This window comes from Coregonus clupeaformis, chromosome 12 (genome assembly GCF_020615455.1).
Source record: "Coregonus clupeaformis isolate EN_2021a chromosome 12, ASM2061545v1, whole genome shotgun sequence".
In the NCBI taxonomy this organism is placed as follows: Eukaryota; Metazoa; Chordata; class Actinopteri; order Salmoniformes; family Salmonidae; genus Coregonus; species Coregonus clupeaformis.
Window position 1 is genome coordinate 54,011,763 of NC_059203.1, and position 27,469 is coordinate 54,039,231.

The 27,469-nt window shown below is 44.7% G+C and overlaps 1 protein-coding gene across 1 annotated transcript in view; it reads left to right on the forward strand.

Moving 5' to 3' along the window:
• The window catches only part of LOC121577675 (cyclin-dependent kinase 18), a 48,316-nt gene that overhangs the window by 4,624 nt on the left and 16,223 nt on the right, over positions 1 to 27,469 (forward strand). Inside the window, exon 2 of the mRNA XM_041891445.2 lies at positions 25,701 to 25,836. Coding sequence (XP_041747379.1) covers positions 25,719 to 25,836 — 118 coding nt within the window. The 5' untranslated portion in view covers positions 25,701 to 25,718. The remainder of the gene's footprint in view (positions 1 to 25,700; positions 25,837 to 27,469) is intronic.

A 27,469-nucleotide genomic window follows, 5' to 3' on the forward strand; every position in this document is an offset into this window, starting at 1 on the left:
TCTCTGAGGCACGGACGTATGGGCGAAAGGTCAGCAGTCAGCGTCAACCTTCTCTGGCCTCTATACACGCAGGCACACACCCACACACACCCACACACACCCACACACACACACACACACACACACACACACACACACACACACACACACACACACACACACACACACACACACACACACACACACACACACACACACACACACACACAGTGTGAGGGTATTGATTGTGATAGAGCTGGGGGACAGACAGCAATGAGTAATTTGAGAGTACTCTGAAATCAGGGCCAGATGAAGCCATCAATAGAGCCAATACATCACCACTCAGATGTCCGGGACATCATGATATCACTGCAACCACTCAACAAGTCAGGCTGGTGACATCATCAATGACATCATCAGTACTATTTAGAGGGCCTGGCTCATGAATACTTTATGAAAGATAATAATTCAGCTTGCTTAAGGCATTCCCAGCCCATTGTTATATTTTGGTCATTCTTGAATTGCAGTGGCATGTGGGCATAGTTCATTTTTCAAAATTGCGTAATATGTCATATATGTGTATATATGTGCATCATGTCATTGTTCTCTCTCTTGCTCTGCTGTGTGTGCATCTTGCTAGCTATCACTCAAATGGCGAGGGTCTGAAGCTCTTGGCTAGAAATCGAATTGCTAGGGGGCAGGCCCACATGGGGGAATATTTAGGGATAATGGCAAAACAAAACAAAAAACGAGGGATTTCGTGGCTAATTGAGGTAAGATAGTAATTCTGATCATGTATGAACTACACATTGACACATCCAGCCCAAAGCGGGAGGTTTCAAAAATACTTTGTATTCACCAAAGTTCCAGAGCATGTCTTTAAGGTTTGGGATAGGGTTCAAACAGAAAAAATGTAAATGAGCGCCTAGCACTGGGATTGAACCCGCGATCCTCGGAGCTGTAGCTCGCGGTTTAAGCCACTCCTCTGTTCCCATCCACAACATCCTAGCAAGCGGCGAGTCTACTACATGGCAATAAGCGCTCATGTTGCCCCTAGTGGACAGTATTGAAGGCATCTCCCGACATACTGGGGACCTGGACAAATATTTAATACTGGCTGACAAATATTTATACTGGCTGATTTTAATACTGGCTGATAAAACATATATTTATTAAAACAAGGTATTTTAATAGCCCTCTTTGTTTAAATGGATCTATATAATATATTAAATAATTTTGTTTACTTTCTTGCATTGAAAAGAATAGATAGATATATCTAAATTACAAAAACATGTCACGAGAACTCTAATCATCACTCCTGGGACAAGCCAATTTGCTTGCCCTAATTACTTTAAACAATGCATAGACATACAGTTTTGTAGTATACTGTAAATGACTTCTATTATGTTTTATCATTGATAAACAGTTCAATATAAACAAAACATGTATTATGTGTAACTATTTGCCACCACATTTCAAGAATTACCCATTTACAAGGCTCTGACTTGTTATAACTGAAATCCTGCCTTGAATTAAAACGTTCTGTATTTGACGGGCTAAGCAACTAATCTCGATTGTGAAGCTCCTTTCACTTGAACTAATAGTGATTTGTATTGTATGGGGGAACTTGCTGATGTGTAGCACCCAGTTTTGTGCAGTTCAGGAGAACGAAGAGAAAAATGATATTATGCGGAATATGATGGAGACCTCAGACCTAGGAGGAAACTGACTTAGAGTAATAGCAGTGATTGCTGTAGTTGGAATTCAAGCACACTGCTGAACACACGCACATACGTACACACACACGTACAAACACACACACCACAACATCGTACCCAAGGTTTAACTAGGCAGTACCCTTTAAGACCTGGTAGAGTAATTTAATTCATTCCATCTACACAAACAGCCTTCAGCTAGGCCTAATCTAGCCTTTCTGTGTGTGTGTGTGTGTGTGTGTGTGTGTGTGTGTGTGTGTGTGTGTGTGTGTGTGTGCAGTGGCGTAGGACGCATGGCAAAATGTTTAGAATGATAGGAAATTAGCTTTAAAACTGCAAACCTTTCTCTCAGCCTCATGGCAAAATGTGTAGAATAGCATGAAATTATTTCATGCTATCATGTGTTGAGTGATTGGATTTACCTGTGTTATCCTGTTATTGCATTAGTGTGTGTACTTACTCTATGTTAGTGAGTTAGTGTAGTGACTTAGGGTGTATGATGGTAGGGCTGTAGGGTTAAGTGTAATTTTTAAACAGTATACACTGAGTGTACAAAACATTAAGAACACCTTCCTAATATTGAGTTGCATCCCCCCCTTTTGCCATCAGAACAGCCTCAATTCATCAGGGCATGGACTCTACAAGGTGTCGAAAGTGTTCCACAGGGAACCTGGCCCATGTTGACTCCAATGCTTCCTACATAGACACATGCATACAAACACACGATAACATACGCACTATACACACATGTACACATGGATTTTGTGTTATAGATATGCGGTAGTAGAGTAGAGGCCTGAGGGCACACACTTAATCTGTTGTGAAATCTGTTATGGATGTATTGTAATGTTTTTAAAATGTATAACTACCTTAATTTTGCTGGACCCCAGGAAGAGTAGCTGCTGCCTTGGCAGCCTTGGCAGCAGCTAATGGGGATCCATAATAAATACAAATACAAATACAGTTGTGTCAAGTTGGCTGTATGTCCTTTGGGTGGTGGACCATTCTTGATACAAACGGGAAACTGTTGAGTGTGAAAAACCCAGCAGAGTTGCAGTTCTTGACACAAACCGGTGTGCCTGGCACCTACTACCATAGCCCGTTCAAAGGCACTTAAATATTTTGTCTTGCCCATTCTTTTGAATGGCACACATACACAATCCATGCCTCAATTGTCTCAATGCTTAAAAATCAGTGCATCAGGATACAGAGTGAGATATTGTTTTTCCTTTTCCAGCTCAGTATATACAGTATTTTTTCAGTTTCATAATCACTGTGCAATTTAAAGGCATGTGCTGTTTAATTTTTAAGACATTGAGCCCAAGTCTTTCATGAATATATCAGAAATATATACTTTTTTTCCTCTCCAACTACTTTTTCAATATTTTTATACCCATAAACTCAGTCCATTTTCTAACTAAGAATGAGGGATGAGTCTGAAGATGGAGATGAGGCTGGGGAGCCTAAGTTCATGTGAGTCTGCTCTGCCTAACCTCACTTATCAAGGTGCTGCAGCTGGTCCCTTTCTCAGTGGGGCCCCATCAAACACATCACCCTTTGCAGCAGAACTTCATGTCATTGACCAGTATGCCCACAGCACAAGTCCCCTCATCCCGGTTATAGGCTTGTACAGAATCCTCCCATGGCCTTCAAACACAACATAGCTGGACACGTCCCTGAAAGTGCCCATAGGCCCACATCCAGATCTTCCGTGGCCAGTCAGCAGGTAGGGGAAGGAAACACAGAGGAGAGGCGCAGGCCCGTGCACCCCATGAGTACTGACTTCAATAGGGAGGGCCGCTTCTATGAAGGTGATGGTTCGAAGACCAAGCTGGCTACGTTCGAGGGGAAGGAGGATTGGGGGTCGTTCATAATTCATTTTGAACGTCTAGCACGGAAATACTACTGGAACTCAGAAGAGAAACATGACAGGCTGAGTGGTCATGCCATCCGTTTTGTGTGCTCCCTCCCAGAGTACGTTAGGGAGGACTACGACCAGCTGGTCGCACACCTGCTGACCAGGTTTGGTCAGAAGGAACCACCAACGACTCTGAGGAGGAAGCTGGGGGAGTTTAGGCAGGGGATGGAAACATCTGCTGAGTTTGCGGAGGAGGTCAACCGCCTGGTTTCTCTTGCCTATCCTGAGGTTGGCTTGGTGCTTCAGGTTCAGCTTGCCACTGACGCTTTCCTTAAAGGACTTAAAAACCAAAAGGTGGCATACGAGGTGATAAACCGTGACCCTGGGACCCTGGCTCAAGCGCAGCAACTTGTGGAGGTGCATGAGCACAACTTCAAGGCAACTGTTGGCCGTGACAGCGACTCAAGGCACAGGGCTTAATGCCTATCGTGGTCCAACTCAGAAGAACAACCAGTGACATACAGGGTTCAAGGGCACACATATGTCACACAGGAACAGTTTGATCCTAAGTTTGAGTCTCTACTGGAATAAATGAAACAGCTGCGGGTGGACCTGAGAAGCCTCAAACAACAACCTGCACCCCCTAAGTTTGTCATGTCCGGCCCCAACAGCTACCCAGAGCTGTCTACATGTCCGGTCCCCAAGCCCCAAAAAAGATGCCAATGCCACCTGCTTCCAGTGTGGGGAGGAGGGGCATTTCAGAAGACAATGCTCAAGGTCTCCTAGCCCCAATCCATCCAGAACTCCAGACAGCCACCCAACTCCAGACCTCACCACCATGAACAAGTCCCAAGTCTAGGGTGAGCTGCTAGCCATGGCCCAAGCCTTCAGATCCCAGTCTAAGTACAGTTGAAGTCGGAAGTTTACATACACCTTAGCCAAATACATTTAAACTCAGTTTTTCACAATTCCTGACATTTAATCCTGGTAAAAATTCCCGTCTTTGGTCAGTTAGGATCACCACTTTATTTTAAGAATGTGAAATGTCAGAATAATAATAGAGAGAATGATTTATTTAAGCTTTTATTTCTTTCATCACATTCCCAGCGGGTCAGAAGTTTACATACACTCAGTTAGTATTTGGTAGCATTGCCTTTAAATTGTTTAACTTGGGTCAAACGCTTCGGGTAGCCTTCCACAAGCTGGGTGAAGTTGGGTGAATTTTGGCCCATTCCTCCTGACAGAGCTGGTGTAACTGAGTCAGGTCTATAGGCCTCCTTGCTCGCACACGCTTTTTCAGTTCTGCCCACACATTTTCTATAGGATTGAGGTCAGGGCATTGTGATGGCCACTCCAATACCTTTACTTTGTTGTCCTTAAGCCATTTTGCCACAACTTTGGAAGTATGCTTGGGGTCGTTGTCCATTTGGAAGACCCATTTGCGACCAAGCTTTAACTTCCTGACTGATGTCTTGAGATGTTGCTTCAATATATCCACATAATTTTCCTTCCTCATAATGCCATCTATTTTGTGAAGTGCACCAGTCCCTCCTGCAGCAAAGCACCCCCACAGCATGATGCTGCCAACCCCGTGCTTCACGGTTGTGATGGTGTTCTTCGGCTTGCAAGCACCCCCTTTTTCCTCCAAACATAAAGATGGTCATTACGGCCAAACAGTTCTATTTTTGTTTCATCAGACCAGAGGACATTTCTCCAAAAAGTACGATCTTTGTCCACATGTGCAGTTGCAAACCGTAGTCTGGCTTTTTTATGGCGGTTTTGGAGCAGTGGCTTCTTCCTTGCTGAGCGGCCTTTCAGGTTATGTCGATATAGGACTTGTTTTACTGTGGATATAGATACTTTTGTACCTGTTTCCTCCAGCATCTTCACAAGGTCCTTTGCTGTTGTTCTGAGATTGATTTGCACTTTTCGCACCAAAGTACGTTCATCTCTAGGAGACAGAACGCATCTCCTTCCTGAGCGGTATGACGGCCGCGTGGTCCCAGGGTGTTTATACTTGCGTAATATTGTTTGTACAGATGAACATGTTACCTTCATGCATTTGGAAATTGCTCCCAAGGATGAACCAGACTTGTGGAGGTCTACCATTTTTTTTCTGAGGTCTTGGCTGATTTCTTTTGATTTTCCCATGATGTCAAGCAAAGAGGCACTGAGTTTGATGGTAGGCCTTGAAATACATCCACAGGTACACCTCAAATGGACTCAAATGATGTCAATTAGCCTATCAGAAGCTTCTAAAGCCATGACATCATTTTCTGGAATTTTCCAAGCTGTTTAAAGGCACAGTCAATTTAGTGTATGTAAACTTCTGACCCACTGGAATTGTGATACAGCGAATTATAAGTGAAATAATCTGTCTGTAAACAATTGTTGGAAATTGCACAAAGTAGATGTCCTAACCGACTTGCCAAAACTATAGTTTGTTAACAAGAAATGTGTGGAGTGGTTTAAAAACGAGTTTTAATGACTCCAACCTAAGTGTATGTAAACTTCCAACTTCAACTGTAAATTGGGTCACTATAAACGCCATCGTGGACATTGGTGCAGTAGCCACCTTCATCTCGAAGAAAACCTGCAAGCTGCTCCCCATCCAAAGCAATGCATGTCTCTCCAAAGCCAGCCTTTGCAATGCAGAGTCAGGAAAAGAGATGTCAGCCATCAGTGGGCTCAAGGTGAGGTTCAATATTGGGCTCAAAGAAATGGACTGGGATGTGTACGTGGCCCCAATCAACGAAGCCTGACTTGTCTTCATTGATGGAGAGGCAGTCCCGGTGCAGATCGTGGGGGGAGCAGGCCCAGACTACAGTCGTGGTCAAAAGTTTTGAGAATGACACAAGTATTGGTCTTCACAAAGTTTGCTGCTTCAGTGTTTTTAGATATTTTTGTCAGATGTTATTATGGTATACTGAACTACAATTACAAGCATTCCATAAGTGTCAAAGGCTTTTATTGACAATTACATTAAGTTTATGCAAAGAGTCAATATTTGCAGTGTTGACCCTTCTTTTTCAAGACCTCTGCAATCCGCCCTGGCATGCTGTCAATTAACTTCTGGCCCACATCCTGACTGATGGCAGCCCATTCTTGCATAATCAATGCTTGGAGTTTGTCAGAATTTTTGGGTTTTTGTTTGTCCACCCGCCTCTTGAGGATTGACCACAAGTTCTCAATGGGATTAAGGTCTGGGGAGTTTCCTGGTCATGGACCCAAAATGTCGATGTTTTGTTCCCCGAGCCACTTAGTTATCACTTTTGCCTTATGGCAAGGTGCTCCATCATGCAGGAAAAGGCATTGTTCGTCACCAAACTGTTCTTGGATGGTTGGGAGAAGTTGCTCTCGGAGGATGTGTTGGTACCATTCTTTATTCATGGCTGTGTTCTTAGGCAAAATTGTGAGTGAGCCCACTCCCTTGGCTGAGAAGCAACCCCACACATGAATGGTCTCAGGATGCTTTACTGTTGGCATGACACAGGACTGATGGTAGCGCTCACCTTGTCTTCTCTGGACAAGCTTTTTTCCAGATGCCCCAAACAATCGTAAAGGGGATTCATCAGAGAAAATGGCTTTACCCCAGTCCTCAGCAGTCCAATCCCTGTACCTTTTGCAGAATATCAGTCTGTCCCTGATGTTTTTCCTGGAGAGAAGTGGCTTCCTTGCTGCCCTTCTTGACACCAGGCCATCCAGTATTTGCCTCACTGGGCGTGCAGATGCACTCACACCTGCCTGCTGCCATTCCTGAGCAAGCTCTGCACTGGTGGTGCCCCGATCCCGCAGCTGAATCAACTTTAGGAGACGGTCCTGGTGCTTGTTGGACTTTCTTGGGCGCCCTGAAGCCTTCTTCACAACAATTGAACCTCTCTCCTTGAAGTTCTTGTTGATCCGATAAATGGTTGATTTAGGTGCAATCTTAGTAGCAGCAATATCCTTGCCTTGTGAATCCCTTTTTGTGCAAAGCAATGATGACGGCACGTGTTTCCTTGCAGGTAACCATGGTTAATAGAGGAATAACAATGATTTCAAGCACCACCCTCCTTTTAAAGCTTCCAGTCTGTTATTCTAACTCAATCAGCATGACAGAGTGATCTCCAGCCTTGTCCTCGTCAACACTCTCACCTGTGTTAACGAGAGAATCACTGACATGATGTCAGCTGGTCCTTTTGTGGCAGGGCTGAAATGCAGTGGAAATGTTTTTTGGGGATTAAGTTCATTTTCATGGCAAAGAGGGACTTGCAATTAATGGCAATTCATCTGATCACTCTTCATAACATTCTGGAGTATATGCAAATTGCCATCATAAAAACTGAGGCAGCAGACTTTGTGAAAATTAATATTTGCGTCATTCTCAAAACTTTTGACCACGACTGTACTCTGTCGCTAGAGTCACACTGGAGACAGACACCATCATCCGTTCTGAGTATGAGTGCTTAATCTGGGGAACGGTTGACTCTCCCAAGCCTGGTGTTCCCGCCATTTGAGAGCCAGTGAACATTGCAGAGGATGTCTCATCTGGAACCACAAGTTCCTATGAGAGTTTGCAACCTCAGCAACAAAAACTGCACTTCCTAAAGGCGTGTGTCTTGGAATTCTGATTGAGGTCTATCCTGAACCCCCCAAACTCCAGCCTCAGACCAGCTTAACATGCCGCGAAACATACATGGAGTAAGGAGGAAAGAACTCCCCCTCACAAACAGAAACAGAGCCCATCCCCCAGGCCAGCATCGGGAGAGTGCAAACCCTCAGTGTACTGGACCTTCCAGAGCATCTTCAATCCCTCTACGCCTCCTCCAATGAGGGCCTGAGCACAGAGCAACAGGAATGGCTTACTACTTTGTTGATGCAGTTTAAAAGCCTATTTGCCTCCAGTGACACAGATCTGGGCCATTCTCTGCAGTCACCCACGCCATTGACACAGGCACCAGCTGACCTGTATGTCAACCTGCCCACCGGACACCGTTGGGGTTCCAAGGAGAAGAGGAGAAACACCTTCAAGCTGCAATCTAGGGTGATCTCACGTTCAACCTGTGGTGTTGGTGTGCAAAAAATATGTAGGGATGAGGTGGTGCATGGACTATAGGCAGATGAACAGTCTGACAGTAAAGGATGCCTACCCCCTACCTAAAATTGAGGAGTGCTTGGACATTCTCGGAGGCACCAAGGTCTTCACAACGTTAGACCTTCAGTGTGGATACTGGCAGATCGAGGTTGATGAAAAGGATCACCCCAAAATTTTATTCGTCACCAAGTGTGGACTGTTTCGAGTACTCTAGAATGCCTTTCAGATTGTGCAATGCTCCAAGCACTTTCCAGAAGGCAATGGATCTGGTGCTACATGGACTGCAGTGGTAGACACTCCTGATCTACCTCGACGACATCGTCATCTTGGGCCACAACATGCTATCTGCAAACTGGATGCAGCCCATGGACTTCGAGCAGCTAGCGAGGGAGCAAAGGGCAGACCCAGATCTTGCAGTGTTGCATCGCTGGAAAAAGACAGACATCCTACCTACCAAAGAACAAGTCATCCTTGAGAGCCCAGCATTGAAAAGTACTAGCTATGCTGGACACAAATAGAGTGATGCAATGGAGTCCTACTACAGATGGGAAGGATGGGTCAGAACCCTTCTTAGTGCTGCTGGTCCCTGTATCGCTACAAAAACAGACAATACAGGCATGTCATGACCCTCCTCAAAGTGGCCACCTAGGAGAAAGAAAAACTCTCCAGCGGCTCAGGCAACGATATCACTGGCATGGAATGGGTGGAGATGCCGCCTCTTCATCCAGAAATGCTCCACCTGTCAAGCAAAGAAAACAACTAGTAATTCAACAAAGGCAAAACTACAGAACTAACAGGCAGGATCAACCATGGAGCGCTTACAGCTGGACGTCCTTGGCCCCCTTCCTGTATCTCAAGATGGAAACAAGTACATCATGGTAATCATTGATCACTTCACACACTTGGCCAGGTCGCAGTTGTAAATGAGAACTTGTTCTCAACTGGCTTACCTGGTTAAATAAAGGTGAAATAAAAATAAATAAAAAGTGTCGTGGCCTACCAACTCCCAGACAACAGTAGAGAGAGCACAGCAAAAGCCCTGGTCATGGAGTTCATTGCTCGCTTCGGAAGTCCCCTCGAACTCCACACAGATCAAGGAAGAAACTTCCAAAGCTTTCTGTTCCAGAAAGTGTGCTGCCTACTGCAGATAACAAAAACAAGAACCACACCTTACCATCCATCCTCAAATGGTAGAGCGCTTTAATTCCACGCTCTTGCAGATGATCCGCTGCTATGTCGATGAGACTCAAAAGAACTGGGACCAGCACTTACCCCTACTCACTGCTGTCTACCGCAGCGTCCCACGCTCTACAATGGGGTTCACACCCAACAAAATGATGCTGGGCAGAGAGGTGTATCAACTGCAGGACATCTGGCTTCACACAGCAGAACTGCAAAACAAGCAAAGAGACATAAAATCAAATCAAATCAAACTTTATTTGTCACATGCGCCGAATACAACAGGTGTAGAACTTTCTGTGAAATGCTTACTTACAAGCCCTTAACCAACAATGCATTTCAAGAAAGAGTTAAGAAAATATTTACCAAATAAACTAAAGTAAAAAATAATAAAAAGTAACACAATAAAATAACAATAACAAGGCTATATACAGGGGGTACCGATACCGAGTCAATGTGCGGGGGTACAGGTTAGTCTAGGTAATTTCTACATGTAGGTAGGGGTAAAGTGAGTATACATAGATAATAGACAGCGGGTAGCAGCAGTGTAAAAACAAATGGGGGGGTCAATATAAATAGTCCGGGTGAACATTTTATTAATTGTTCAGCAGTCTTATGGCTTGGGGATAGAAGCTGTTAAGGAGCCTTCTGGTCCTAGACTTGGCGCTCTGGTACCCCTTGCCGTGCAGTAGCAGAGAGAACAGTCTATGACTTGGGTGACTGGAGTCTTTCACAATTTTTTGGGCTTTCCTCTGACACTGCCTAGTATAAACAGTGGGGAGAACAAGTATTTGATACACTGCCGATTTTGCAGGTTTTCCTACTTACAAAGCATGTAGAGGTCTGTAATTGTTATCATAGGTACACTTCAACTGTGAGAGACGGAATCTAAAACAAAAATCCAGAAAATCACATTGTATAATTTTTAAGTAATTAATTTGCATTTTATTGCATGACATAAGTATTTGATCACCTACCAACCAGTAAGAATTCCGGCTCTCACAGACCTGTTAGTTTTTCTTTAAGAAGCCCTCCTGTTCTCCACTCATTACCTGTATTAACTGCACCTGTTTGAACTCGTTACCTGTATAAAAGACACCTGTCCACACACTCAATCAAACAGACTCCAACCTCTCCACAATGGCCAAGACCAGAGAGCTGTGTAAGGACATCAAGGATAAAATTGTAGACCTGCACAAGGCTGGGATGGGCTACAGGACAATAGGCAAGCAGCTTGGTGAGAAGGCAACAACTGTTGGCACAATTATTAGAAAATGGAAGAAGTTCAAGATGACGGTCAATCACCCTCGGTCTGGGGCTCCATGCAAGATCTCACGTCGTGGGGCATCAATGATCATGAGGAAGGTGAGGGATCAGCCCAGAACTACACGACAGGACCTGGTCAATGACCTGAAGAGAGCTGGGATCACAGTCTCAAAGAAAACCATTAGTAACACACTACGCCGTCATGGATTAAAATCCTGCAGCGCACGCAAGGTCCCCCTGCTCAAGCCAGCGCATGTCCAGGCCTGTCTGAAGTTTGCCAATGACCATCTGGATGATCCAGAGGAGGAATGGGAGAAGGTCATGTGGTCTGATGAGACAAAAATATAGCTTTTTGGTCTAAACTCCACTCGCCGTGTTTGGAGGAAGAAGAAGGATGAGTACAACCCCAAGAACACCATCCCAACTGTGAAGCATGGAGGTGGAAACATCATTCTTTGGGGATGCTTTTCTGCAAAGGGGACAGGATGACTGCACCGTATTGAGGGGAGGATGGATGGGGCCATGTATCGCGAGATCTTGGCCAACAACCTCCTTCCCTCAGTAAGAGCATTGAAGATGGGTCGTGGCTGGGTCTTCCAGCATGACAACGACCCGAAACACACAGCCAGGGCAACTAAGGAGTGGCTCCGTAAGAAGCATCTCAAGGTCCTGGAGTGGCCTAGCCAGTCTCCAGACCTGAACCCAATAGAAAAGCTTTGGAGGGAGCTGAAAGTCTGTATTGCCCAGCGACAGCCCCGAAAACTGAAGGATCTGGAGAAGGTCTGTATGGAGGAGTGGGCCAAAATCCCTGCTGCAGTGTGTGCAAACCTGGTCAAGACCTACAGGAAATGTATGATCTCTGTAATTGCAAACAAAGTTTTCTGTACCAAATATTCAGTTCTGCTTTTCTGATGTATCAAATACTTAAGTCATGCAATAAAATGCAAATTAATTACGTAAAAATCATACAATGTGATTTTCTGGATTTTTGTTTTAGATTCCGTCTCTTACAGTTGAAGTGTACCTATGATACAAATTACAGACCTCTACATGCTTTGTAAGTAAGAAAACCTGCAAAATCGGCAGTGTATCAAATACTTGTTCTCCCCACTGTAGGTCCTGGATGGCAGGAAGCTTGGCCCCAGTGATGTACTGGGCCGTACGCGCTACCCTCTCTAGTGCCTTACGGTCAGATGCCAAGCATTTGCCAGACAAGGCGTTGATGCAACCGGTCAGAATGCTCTCAATGGTGCAGCTGTATAACTTTTTGAGGATCTGGGGACCCATGCCAAATCTTTTCAGTCTCCTGAGGGGGAAAAGGTGTTGCCATGCCCTCTTCACGACTGTCTTGGTGTGTTTGGACCATGATAGTTCGTTGGTGATGTGGACACCAAGGAACTTGAAACTCTCGACCCGCTCCACTACAGCCCCGTCGATGCTAATGGGGGATTGTTCGGCACGCCTTTTCCTGTAGTCTACGATCAGCTCCTTTGTCTTGTTCACATTGAGGGAGAGGTTGTTGTCCTGGCACCACACTGCCAGGTCTCTGACCTCCTCCCTATAGGCTGTCTCATCGTTGTCAAAGGTAGGACTGTAGTTGCTCACGTTTTCCAGTGAAAGGGAACTGTTACTGTCATTCTTAAAAGTGAAGTTGTGAAAAGGACATTAACACTCACCTTCAGTTAAGGTACTTACTTGTTCAGTTAAAAAAAAATAAAAAAATAAAGAGAAAATATATACTTACCTTGTTTGCTGTTACTACTGATGACACTCAAATGTTTTAAATGCATTTAACTTTGCATTTAACTTTTACCAGTATGTTTGTTCAGAGTGGAGAAAATTGTTTTTTATTGTGGTTGCCCAAGGGACTCGGCACTGTTGGAGGGGGGTGGTGTTGTAAGTGGAGATCCCGCCTACATAGTTACTGTATGAGTGATTACCAGCGAATCACGTGAGAGTTATTCAGTTATATTTGTTGCGCGCTGGTTTAAGCGTCGGAATTTGACTTGACGTATTACCCCAGCACGGAACCAAGCTAGTTCTCGTGTTGGAGCTAGTCGGTCTAGTGCATTGTATTATTTACAAGTTGGTAATAAAACGCCCAAAGAGAGAAGGTTGTTGTGGCCTTCTTTCCACGCCTCCAAGCAACAAGGAGTTGACAGGGGTCCAGGATCATTGATCGAACTACAGTACAGTAGCTAGCTACCATTAGCCAACAACTGTGGTAAAGCAACAGGAGACGGCTGGTCAACTCCACGGAGCACACACAACAATATATAGGCTATGCGCAGCACATTCAATTAAATGAATCATTTATTGTTTTGTCGACGGGGGGATCCGCTAATACATGACTATTAAAGGCCCAGTGATTCTTTCCCCCTACTTCCTGCGGCTATGACAGTACATGATGTAAATAACATTTATCTTAACCATAACATGACCTCAGCAGTGGATTAAATATGTCCTGATTCTCCACTCTTCCTTTAGATATCTAACTCACTGAGACACCTTCCAAAGGTTATGTGTAGAGACAAAACAGACATTATCCTTCAATAACTGTTATAGTTTCAGTCAACTCGTCTTCTGGGTAGGTGTGTTTACTGTAAGTACAGACAGAGTGAAATGGCCAGCCTGCTCTGCTTTCTGTATATATCCCAAAAACACCTGCGTGAGTGAGTACAGTACATAGTAATTGCCACTGCAGTCATACACTCTGCAGCACACTTAGTTCAACACAGCCAAGGTCGACATCTGATGTTCCAGGTACAATCACATCACATGCACCTGCATAAGCACATTAACAAGCATACACACACACACTCATGCTAACACACACTTCTACAATATACACTTGCAAACACTGAGTGCACACAAAGACTTTGTAATTACAAGCACAATATGACTATAACCAAAAAGAAAATGACAAACAAGATAAGAATGTGTAACATAAATGTCCTATTACATAAAGCTGCATGGCCAAGCCTGGAACACAATGGAGCACTCTAATGTTGACCCAGCAGAGTGAAATATTTGTTTTTCACTTAGGCCCATGGTGTACAGTCAGCCTTCTGTTCAGAGAGAGCGACGGCGAGACAGATGCACACACCATACACACACACACACACACCAGACACACACACACACACACACCAGACACACACACACACCAGACACACACACACACACACACCAGACACACACACACACACACCAGACACACACACACACACACACCAGACACACACACACACACCAGAGAGAGAGAGGGGGAGACAGAGAGGGGGGACAAGAGAGAGACCAAAGAAAGGAGCATTTGTTGTCTTACGAAGCATCTCTCTGCTGCTGGCGAGAAAAATACAAAAGGTTATCTTTATTATTGTCTCACCACAGATGAGGAGAGAGGGATGGATGGAGGAGGGGAGGAGGAAGAGAGCGGGGGGAAATTCCCACCATGCATGGTGCGTCTCTTGAGTCCATGAGACGTGTGATTGTAATGTTGAACACATGACAACAGTCCCTATGGAACATGACCGGAGGAGAAGTCCTTCACCACTGTACTGTACTGATATTATCTGCAGTCACTCACACACAATTACCACAAAAAATGTCACTGAAGAAAATCAGTGCTTCCAATTCTATCTGTTTTCTTTGTGCATAATGGATTGTTTTGTGTCTTGAGAGTAGGTTGTCTTTTATTCTCTTGCACCTGGAAATAACAAACTTTGCACTGGACCGGTCAACAGCTGTATGTGTGTTTGGATGTGAGTTTGCTCGTGCGTGTACGTGCTTGTGTGCATTGGTGCATATGTGCTTCTGTTCTCTGGTACAAGGGGGACAGATGTTCAATGTTTCTGTGTGTGCCGTCTGTCTGCAGTCCTGTGGGGACATTCTCTGTAGGAGAATGTTAAGTATGTGTGTAGAGACAGAGAGTGTATGTGTTGTTAAGTGTGTATTTGTAGACAACGAGTTTGCAATGTGTGTGTGTGTGTGTATGTTTATTTGTGTGTGTTTTGGAGAGCTACCGCCGGTTACACAGGCAGCGCTTGAATGAGCAGTCTTTCGGTGCATGTGAACTGTTGGGGCGAGAGGTAATGTGACCACAGGCCCAGAGTTGGCCTCACTACTGAGCAGTAACAAAGTCTGCACAGTACAAAGACACACACTCATTCATTGTTCTTCCTTAAATCCATTTATAAAAAATAAACCAGTGCTCAATCTTTCTTTCTCTTCCTCTCACATCCCCCTCTCCTCACATCAAGTTACATTCTTACTGCATGCTCATCTGCTTTCCACATCTTCTTTTTAAAGTCCTCTTTCTCATCGTTAAATTCCTAGAATGGACAAAATCCATCAAACCATGTGAATGGCAACCCAAAATGTATTCAGGATTGTGATGCATATTTGCCATGGTACTTTGAACGTCTATTTCAATGTTCTCATCCTTTCTTTTTCCATTGAAATCTCTGTGTATCTGTCTGTTTGTGACTGCTGTCTCCTCTCTGGTGACCTGCCAGGTTCAGAGGTCTGATTGGAAAATCACACTGGTCAGATTAGACTGCTTCCCACTGTAATGGCTTTTCCTACCACTGAGCCCAGACACACATTTCAGCCTATTCCAGGCTATTTCAGGTGGCTTCGGGATATTTCTGTGGGCTGGAGAGTGTGTGTGTGTGTCATGTTCCTGATGTGCACTGACCTGCATAAACCCATGAAGCCAAAGTGAACAACCAACACATCATCTACCTCAGTAGGCCGTATTCTAGAGAGAAGCTTAGTCCAGGACATTGGTTGATTTATACAGACATTTGGGTTGTGGATTTACAGTATGTGACAGGAGTTATTATGGAAGTCCTTTTTGCTAGAAATACTATTTGAACAATAGTAAGATGGATCATTATGATTAATTCAATCAATTTAAGACAGAAGTGATAAAAAACACAACAAGCAGCTAATAGCCTCGACTTTCCCTTTCTAACTCTTCTAATGCCTCCTAAGAACTTTACAGGAGAGAGTACTGCTGGAATGGATCAGAGACATTATTGAGACAGTTAACAACTATTAGTGCTCTCTTGTGTGTGTGTGTGTGTGTGTGTGTGTGTGTGTGTGTGTGTGTGTGTGTGTGTGTGTGTGTGTGTGTGTGTGTGTGTGTGAGTGTGTGAGTGTGTGAGTGAGTGAGTGAGTGAGTGAGTGAGTGAGTGAGTGAGTGAGTGAGTGAGTGAGTGAGTGAGTGAGAGTGAGTGAGTGAGTGAGTGAGTGAGAGAGAGAGAGAGAGATCAGGGTAGCACCATTAAGGCAGGACTGAGCCTTGCTGGCACCCCTACATGACCAGATGCCCTTTGATAGTGTGTGTGTTAATCGTCTCATTATCTCTCGCTGTGTGTGTGTGTGTGTGTGTGGGGGGGGGTTGTGTTCCCAATCAAACATAGAACACACTCATACCTTATTTTTCTTATCTTCTCTGCTCTCTGTATCTTCTGGTCTTCTGTAGTTGTGTAACCTGCATTGCCCCCCATACACACACATACAGTCATTCTGTACATATACTGAGCCTGACGGCATGTTCTTTGACAGTGTTAACGCCATCCTATTGGCTGAGAGCATAGAGCTCCCAGAATGCACCCTGCTCCAAACAGAGGGATCTGTTGTCTGTAAACAAGATACATGGAGCACACCACCATCGGTAACACTTCCCTGACAAAACACACACACACTTACTCTGTGCTCAGGAACACTTCGTATGCTGATGACTCAACACTATACACGTCAGCTACCACAGCAAGTGAAATTACTGCATCATTTAACAAAGATAACAAAGAGCTGCAGTCAGTTTTAGAATGGCTGGCAAGAAATAAGCTAGTCCTAAATATTTCAAAAACCAAAAGCATTGTATTTGGGACATATCATTCACTAAACCCTAAACCTCAACTAAATCGTGTAATGACTAATGTGGAAATTGAGCAAGTTGAGGAGACTAAACTGCTTGGTGTAACCCTGGATTGCAAACTGTCATAGTCAAAACATATTGATGCAACGGTAGCTAAGATGGGGAGAGGTCTCTCCGTAATAAAGCGCTGCTCAGCTTTCCTGACATCACTATCAACAAACAAGTTGACAGATTTGTCACACCTGGATTACTGCCCAGTCATATGGTCAAGTGCCACAAAAAGAGACATAAGCAAACTACAGTTGGCCCAGAACAGAGAAGCATGGCTGGCCCTTAAATGTACACGGAGAGCTAACATCAATAACATGCATGTCAATCTCTCCTGGGTCAAAGTAGAGGAGAGAATGACTGCATCGCTACTTGTCTTTCTGAGAGGTATTGACGTGTTGAAAAACCAAGCTGTCTGTTTAAACGACTACAGCTCAGACACCCATGCATACCCCACAAGACATGCCACCAGGGGTCTCTTCACAGTCCCCAAGTCCAAAACAGACTATAGGAAACTCACAGTACTACATAGAGCCATGACTACATAGAACTCTATGCCACATCAAGTAACTCATGCAAGCAGTAAAATCAGATTTTAAAACATAAATATTAAACTACACTTTATGGAACAGCATAGACTGTGAAGAGACACACACACACACACACACAGGCACACACACACACACACGTATACGCACACACATGCGAACACACGCACTCTACACACACATACATTGTAATATTGTTATATTGCTGTATTATGGATTTTGAATTGTAGATATGTTGTGGTAGAGTAGTGTGTAATAATGTGTTGTGTGATTTTGTATGTAATTGCCTTAATCTTTTTTGGACCCCAGGAAGAGTAGCTGCTGCCTTGGCAGGAACTAATGGGGATCCGTAAAAAATACAAAATACTTCCTTTACGACACACACAATTAAGCTGCTTTTGAGAGTTGAAAAGAGAAAAAAAGGAGGAGAGCAGAGAGGAAAAGGCAAAGCGAGAGGTTTCACTCTCGCCCAAATCTTTCCAGAAAAAGCCAAATGCGTTTCTATGGGCTTATTTTGGATCTAAGCTTGTCGCCTGTCTTGCCGCCTTTGGTACAACGACTTCCATTGTTAGGGCGGAGACATGAGCATCTCGTCATTATATATAGATCTCTGAGGAGAGCAATGAATAGAAAGGACATGGAACTATCAATCTATTGTCTCTCCCATCCTTTGAGGGGAAATATTTAATGCAACACCAAGTTTCCTGGTTGATATAACAACTTGTGATACAAGATTCATTAATGTATGTAAAACTCATAAGCTGCATGTGGGACAGAGAACAAGGACACGCCATGTGTTATTGGTGTCACGGGTTAGTGACAGAGGGTCGGTGTGCCAAGATAGATTGGGGGCCACTGTTGCTAATCTTAGGAGGGGTACGTGAGGGACTGGCCTGGATAGGGTGACACATGATACCAAGTATGTGGATGCTATTGTAGTGGATGAGTGACACTCAATAATGGTTGGCAACTGTGTGGGACAGAAGTAGATCAGAAGGGCATTATATAAACTGAGAGATTTTGTATGGAAATCATTCATATGACAAGAGGCTACGTCCATACCACCTGTCATTGAATCCAGTACTGAAATAAATATGAATCAAATCTCCAGCTGAGTGTCGACTGCTCTCTTGCATCCTGAACTTCTCAATACCAGAAACTCATCATAACAGATTGGCGTCTAAACGAACAGGATGCAGTTTATAGCCGAACTAACAGGTAAGCAGACTTTCATTTTTGGGATTATGTCAAATTCTGCTTATCTTTGGTAAAGCTAAGCTGTAACGAACGTTTAAAAAATCAATATTTTTAAGGGGGACGATGAGTGGTGTTGAGATATGCAAGGGATGTAAGGAGAAGGATAAAATTAGACAATAATAGGGTGCTATTATTCTAAGCAGGGTTTGTTCAGAGTAAAGACCAAAAACAACAGAGGAGAAGGAGAGTGGGTTTAACATGATTGGGTTTGAGGCCCTTAATGTTTAACAGCATTATGAATAATTGGGTTTGAGGCCCTTAATGTTTAACAGCATTATAAATGATTGGGTTTGAGGCCCTTAACGTTTAACAGCATTATAAATGATTGGGTTTGAGGCCCATAATGTTTGAAAGCATTATAAATGATTGGGTTTGAGGCCCTTAATGTTTAAAAGCATTATAAATTATTGGATTAAAGGCCCTTGATGTGTACAAATTAAGGAGGGTTAATCCTCTGAGAGGTAGAGTACTGTGGTGAAGAGAGAATTAGTCCTGTGTGAATTACTCCAAATGGTCAGGAAAGAGAGAGAGAACAATAAATCATACTGCATAAAGACTCAGAGCAGATACAAGTGAGCCTGTTGAATCATAGCACCAAAGACAAAATAGGCAAACAAAATTTTAAGGTTCACACCATTCTAGGCCAAACTGTTGTACCGGCGTACAACAGCCAATCTAAGTTATCAATTGATTTTCTCATGTTTTTATATCGAGAGAGTGGGACAAGAGTCCACCATTGAGTGAGAATGGAGAAAGATCGGTTCAAATACAACATTTCTCATGTTGTGGCTTCCCGTTGCGACGATCACGAAGATCCATCTGCTAGCCCCGGCCCGCTAGCACACGCAATTCAACAGCCGTGCTTCCTGATCGCCTGTGCTGTAGCACCAATTCGAACATTGCTGTTCACTGGACCTTATGATCACTCAGCTGCACAGCTGATGCCTGCTGGACTGTGCCTTTACACAGTACCCTGTCCTGTTTTATCTGTTTAGCCTCAGCCCAAACTTTCATCGCCATTGCCAGTTGTTGTCTTAGCTCTCTCGAATAACACCTGTGATTGCTTTATGCCTCTCTCCCATGTCAATATGCCTTGCCTATTGCTGTTCCAGTTAGTTCTTATTATACAATTTCACTGTAGAGCCCCAAGTCCCTCTCAAACTGCCTCAAATAGCTCCTTTGTTCCACCTCCATACACGTGGAGACTGGCTCAATCGGTGCTCATTGTTACCCAACGCTTAGGTTTACCTCCACTGTACTCATATCCTTCCATATCCTTGTCTGTACATAATGCCCTGAATCTATTCTACAATGCCCGGAAATCTGCACCTTTTCTTCTCTGTACCCAACGCACTAGAAGACCAGTTCTGCTCTTAAACACTAGTAAAACTAAATACATGCTCTTCAATCGAACGCTGCTGGTACCCGCAAACCCGACTAGAATTTTTTACCTTACCTCCATAACTTGCTACATTTGCACACACTGTATATATATATTTTCTGTTGAATTTTTGACTTTATGTTTTGTTTTACCCCATATGTAACTCAGTGGGTTTTTTTTTATATCGCACTGCTTTGCTTTATCTTGGCCAGGTCGCAGTTGTAAATGAGAACTTGTTCTCAACTGGTTTGCCTGGTTAAATAAAGGTGAAATAAATCAAATTAAAAATTAAAATAATGGGGTGTAGAGATGGTGGTGACTCGATGAGACATTGAAGTTGGGACATGGTAATGGGTGATAAAGTTGAGGGTTTTAACTTTGATTGATAAGGGCAAGTGAATCAATAAGAATTGTCATTCTAAATTTGGTTAAGTAATTTGGTTTTGGTTATAAGTGATAAGATGACTGAGTGATTTAAGTAAATCATTAGTATATATTAGTAACTAACTATTTTCAGCATGAAGAGTATTCCTTGTACAATTGAGATAACTGTCTTCTATAGATATTATGGTTAAAACAGCGATACATTATGGTAATGTCTTAGGATACACTTATATGATTTATTTCGAGTAGACATTTTTGAATCTTACTGTTTGAAATGTTAATGTGAGGATTGTGACTGAAATCAGGAATATGTTGATTATTAAGTTACCGTATTCACATATTAGTCACTATATACATTTGAAGTATTGAGTGGTAGTGATAGGGATGTTTAGAGTGGTACATATCTCTGATGCTAGGAAAGAACTCAATTGGTTCCTATCATGGGGTTTGGTATTTGTGACATAGGAATGTTTATGCTATGTTCATCTGATCTGACCTTTGGTTGAATTCCTCAATCTTAACTAGTCCAAGACTGTACTGATTTAACAGGGACTGAAACCAGAGTGTTATCCTGGGTATCTCTCCTCAGACATATTATCAGAACAGAGTCAGGGTTGAACAGAGTTGAAGATGGTACCTATTAACAGTCTTGGATTTTCAAGCAATTGGGTCTGAGATGTCACTCATTGGACAATATGCAATTGAGAATTGCATAGCATTGGATGCTATTATAGTAGATAAAGGTGGAATGTATGCGATTATAGGGGGAGATGCATGTTGTACATAATTGCCATCAGAATGAGGAAGGTCTGTCACGATCGTCGGTAAGAGATGAGGACCAAGGCGCAGCGTTGCAGACGAACATACTCTTTATTAGCGATAAAACGACAAACTAAACAAAACGATAACGTGACAGTTCACGGTCTAACACAAACCAACTAGAAACAAGATCCCACAACCACTGTGGGCAAACAGCCTGTTTAAATGTGGTTCCCAATCAGAGACAACCAGCCACAGCTGACACTCGTTGCCTCTGATTGAGAACCACACTGGCCAACATAGAAATGGAATACATAGATCTACACACCCTGGCTCAACATAACAGTGTCCCCAGAGCCAGGGCGTGACAGTACCCCCCCCTAAAGGTGCGGGCTCTGACCGCGCCAACTAAATACCACAGGGGAGGGACCGGGTGGGCACTCCGCCTTGGCGGCGGATCCGGCTCCGGGCCTGATCCCCACTCCCTCTCCAACCCCCCAAAGTACCCCTGGTCCGGTCTGGCCCCGCTGGCCGGAGCTGGACTGCACACTGATGGAGCGGATTGCTCTAGCTCCGGCGTAACGCATCTGACCGGTGCCGGACCAGGCACCAGTGGAACAGGCACGGGCCGTGCCGGACTGACGACGCCCACCACTGGCTTGGTGTGGAGAACAGGCACGGGCCGTGCTGGACTGACGACGCACACCACTGGCTTGGTGTGAGGAGCAGGAGCGGGCCGAACCGGGCTGGCGACGCGCACCATTGGCTTGGTGCGGGAAGCAGGAGCGGGCCGGACCGGGCTGACGATGCGCACCCCTGGCTTGGTGCGTGGAGCAGGAACAGACCGGACCGGGCTGACGATGCGCACCCCTGGCTTAGTGCGTGGAGCAGCAACGGGCCGGACCGGGCTAACGATACGCACCCCTGGCTTGGTGCGTGGAGCAGGAACGGGCTGGACCGGGCTGACGACTCGCACCCCTGGCTTGGTGCGAGTGGCAGGAACAGGCCGGACCGGGCTGGCGACGCGCACCATAGGCTTGGTGCGGGGAGCAGGAACAGGCTGGACCGGGCTGACGACTCGCACCCCTGGCTTGGTGCGAGTGGCAGGAACAGGCCGGACCGGGCTGGCGACGCACACCATAGGCTTGGTGCGGGGAGCAGGAGCGGGCCGGACCGGGCTGGAGACTCGCACCATTGGCCTGGTGCGGGGAGCAGGAACAGGCCGGACCGTACTGGGGACACACACCACTGGCCCTACGCAGGGATCTGGAATGGGCCGGACCGGACTGGTAACACACCCCAGTACCTCTCGCCGTGCCTCTACACCTTCCATCCCCTCTTCGACCAGTGGCCCCCGTAACCTGGCGGCCTCCTCTGCCAACCCGCTGGGCCGCTCTGTCGCGGTCTCCTGCTGGCCCGTCGTCCACGCCGTTAGCCCCCCCCTAAAAAATTTCTGGGCGTCTCTCCTACCCGTGGACCAGGTCTCCATGTCCTTCGCCAGACTTTCGCCCTTCTGCTTCCAAGTCCGGCCCTTCTCTTCCTCACCCGGCTTGACCCAGTCGAGGAGGCGAAGGAGATCTGCTAGAGATCTCCCTGGCGATGGCTCCTGGACACGCTGCTTGGTCCAGTCTTGGTGGGATCTTCTGTCACGATCGTCGGTAAGAGATGAGGACCAAGGCGCAGCGTTGCAGACGAACATACTCTTTATTAGCGATAAAACGACAAACTAAACAAAACGATAACGTGACAGTTCACGGTCTAACACAAACCAACTAGAAACAAGATCCCACAACCACTGTGGGCAAACAGCCTGTTTAAATGTGGTTCCCAATCAGAGACAACCAGCCACAGCTGACACTCGTTGCCTCTGATTGAGAACCACACTGGCCAACATAGAAATGGAATACATAGATCTACACACCCTGGCTCAACATAACAGTGTCCCCAGAGCCAGGGCGTGACAAGGTCGTAGGAATTGAACTAAAGCTATGGGAAATATTAGATACATACAGGAAGGTATTAAGAGTATGAATAGAGATGCAAAGATTGTGGGGGAATATGGTAATTTGAACGTTGTTGAAGTCTTTTCAAGGTTTTTAGTGATATTTCAATAGGAACATGGATGGCAAGACTGAAGTTATTTTTATTGGGATATATTCATTTGAATATATTATAATTTCCATTTCCATTCCATTCTATTGTAACTTACAAATTGTCATGAATCAAGGTATTTTCTGGAATGATGTCAAGAGGTTAGGAATTAATTTGTATGTTTTGTTTGTTTGGTTCAATTAATGTTATATTAATGGAATTCTCCTTGCAACAACAAATAGAAAGAAAATGAGGAATTGATATAACGACTTGTGATACAAGATTAATTAATGTATGTAAAACTCATAAGCTGCAGGTGGGACAGAGGACAAGGACACGCCATGTGTTATTGATGTTGCGGGTTAGTGTCAGAGAGTCGGTGTGCCAAGATAGATTGGGGGCCACTGTTGCTAATCTTAGGAGGGGTACGTGAGGGACTGGCCTGGATAGGGTGACACATGATACCAAGTATGTGGATGCTATTGTAGTGGATGAGTGACACTCAATAATGGTTGGCAACTGTGTGGGACAGAAGTAGATCGGAAGGGCATTATATAAATTGAGAGATTTTGTATGGAAGTCATTCATATGACAAGAGGCTACGTCCGTACCACCTGTCATTGAATCCAGTACTGAAATAAATATGAATCAAATCTCCAGCTGAGTGTCGACTGCTCTCTTGCATCCTGAACTTCTCAGTACCAGAAACTCATCATAACACTGGTCATCTGCCTAACAGATGTTGCTTTTAAAGGGGAAATCACCAGTTGCTACATCAATTTTTATAAATTAATGGCATGTACCCATTGATTCTTAAAGAATATAACTTATAAATGCCTCATGAGCTTAGTTAAACTGTTGTACCCCATCAGAACCCAAAATATAAGCTTGTTTTAATCCAATGTTTGTAAACAAAGTAAATGTAAACAAATACTATATAGCCTCAAAACATGGTCAAAACTATAATGTCGATATCATGGATGGTCAGTCCTTGCATCCATTGCTCTGTATGAGAGTGGTTACATTTCTCCAGGCCCATCCCTCAGCTTTTTACCAAAACAGGGGCAGGGAGGATACTATATTGTTTCTACTGCTGATTGTCACTTTAAAGGGAAGTGTGCGTCTTCAGGTTCCAATAACAGAAAAATTGAATAAGCAATGACTCAGACGAATTGTACATTTTTCAGTGGCGCCAACTGGTAAGATGCAGAGGTCCTGGGTTCAAGCCTCAGTGTGAGCCAAATTAGGAGGACACGGTACTCCCTAAGCAAGCAGCGTGATGTCCGTTACACACACACAGGCACACACAAGCATGCATGGACATGTGTACGACTGCGGAACATAGTTCTGCCTACTCTCAGGTCTTACAATAATTACATCACACACACAGTCTGACAGGAGACTAATTAGAGAGTAGGAGACCATAGCAACCAACCTGCACTGCTGCTCGGTGAGAGAGAGTGAGAGAGAGAGAACGATGTAATGAGTGGGGGGAGAGGGTTATATGGTTATGTGATGTATTGACACTGCAGTGTCTGGGCCGTGCCAGAGAGGTGACTGTATTGATTAAATGCTCTCCTGCTGTTTCTCTGCTTCATTATTCCATCCATCAGTGATCCGAGGTTAGCATCATTAACAGCCAGGGAGCACCACACACAGAGACTGCCTCTCTGTCTCTCTGTTCCTGACCTCAACCAAAGACCACAACCCAATCACTAACTGGAGCTGTTCTGTTTGGTGTGCCATGGGAGGGCATGCCGTTAGGTTAGAGAACATTGGTTCAGCAGAGGGTAGTTACATATTCACTTTCCTCTGTTCAGACAGTCTGATCGTTATGCTCTTTCACCCCAGGTGTTATGGTTAGTGGTTCAAATCGTATAATGTGGTTGTAGCCTGTAGAGTGGGACATGGTGTTGTTTGAGTAACTTTGCCTTGGATCTGAAAACTTGTGTTAGCTCCCAGGGCTTTGACTTTTACCTCAGTGGGCTTGCATGGTCTGGAGTGATACACAGCAAAAAACAGGGTTCGATACCCAGTCATTTACATACATGTATGCCTTGTCTGACCGTCTCTCTCTCTCTCTCTCTCTCTCTCTCTCTCTCTCTCTCTCTCTCTCTCTCTCTCTCTCTCTCTCTCTCTCTCTCTCTCTCTCTCTCTCTCTCTTCTCTCTCTCTCTCTCTCTCTCTCTCTCTCTCTCTCTCTCTCTCTCTCTCTCTCTCTCTCTCTCTCTCTCTCTCTCTCTCTCTCTCTCTCTCTCTCTCTCTCTTGCTCTCTCAGGTACTGGTCCTCAGCGCCATGAACAAGATGAAGAACTTTAAGCGACGTTTCTCTCTGTCCATCCCTCGCACCGAGACCATCGAGGAGAACGAGTTCACTGAGCAAATCAACCAGCTGAACATCCAACACACTCAGGGTAAGACCTCTAACACTGCCTTGCACTGCCCAATACTGCCTTGCACTGCCCAACACTGCCTGTCCAACACTGTCCAATGATGCACAGCAAATCCTCTCCTCTATCCTCCTTGTCTCCAGTGGGTCTTGCTGTTATGAGCGTTGCTAATGAATGACAGCATATTGGGACTATATTTAGAAACAGGAAGCTCAAAGTCCTGATCCCAGATCTTACATTACATTATACTACTTCCTCCTCCATCCCTCCCTGCATTTATTTATTCATCCCTTTATTAATTGATCAGGCCATTCTTAAATCAGTTTGTAATCAAACAAACCACCAGCCCAGTCATCTCTGTACCAGCCCCACTCTGTCCCTACAGCCTGTACAGCACAAATTTCCAGCTAAGGGAAGGCTGCAGTTTGATGAGGTTATGACACACATTTACACAAGCTCTGAGTGGAGAGATAGAGGAGAGGAGGAGGAGAAAGAGAGGTGTGTGAGAGAGGACAGGAGAGTGAGAGAGAGAGAAAGAGAGGGAGAGAGAGAGAGAGACAAAGAGAGAGAGGGGCGGAAGAGTGAGAGGGGGTGCTGGGAGCTGAGGCTGATGGGGATTAGCAGTGTTCAAGACACATTTATACAAGCCCATCTCCCTCGCTGTGGGCCACTGTGTCAGAGTAACAACCATCCTTTCATCTGGCACTAGTCTGCCCTGCAACGGTGAAAGAAAACCTTTTAACCATTGTGTTCTGGTGTTCATGGGGTTCTTTAGGCTCTCTGTCAATCCAGACATTCTACCCTTCACAACCCCTTCTTCCACCACGGCCTCTTTCAGACAATAACTGAACAAAGATTTCATGAAATAATCATTGATTTCCGCCACAGTGAATCAGGGCGATGCTGTCCAACTTTCTGTCCATGTTTGGAGAGTGACGGACTTGGCTGACATTTTTCCCAGGATTAACCACATTCCCTGGACATTACCTAACATTCCTTTCAACTCCTAATGAGGTTGGGATACAACATCAGCAACACAACCTTTCCTAGACTCTCAAAGAATGAATTGTATCTTGATGTGAAAAAAACAATCAAATTCCCTGACACTGAAATACCAGAACACACAACAAGCTTGTCACATGCATCAGAGCAGCTGTCTTTACAGTGGTCATGTATTTATTGTTTCTAATAGATCTTTATTGCAAACAAAAAGAGAAACACAATCAGCTCACAGATCAGAATGACTATATATAGGTGTGTCACAGATCCCCCCGGTACTGCTGCTCATTCCGTTCACCAGCTCCGGAGGTCTACGTCACCGGCTTTCTAGGCGTCACTGACATGGATTATTACCACCAACCCCGGACTGTGTTGTCTCATTACGCACACTTGGTTCCCATTCCCCCTGATTAGTATGTGTATATATGTGCCCTCTGTTCCCCGTTGTTCTTGTCGATTATTGTCCCATGTCCGTTGGTCTCGTAAGTACCGGTGATAGTGCTCGTTGTTTACGGGTCTCGTCCCGTGTATTGTGTAGAGGTTACACCTCGCTCTTTGTTTGGGTTACATCCCGGTGTGATATATATATACTGTACGTGTTTGTGTTGGGTGGAGTAAATAAAACCCCTAATACGAATTCCTGCGCCTGTCTTCTATT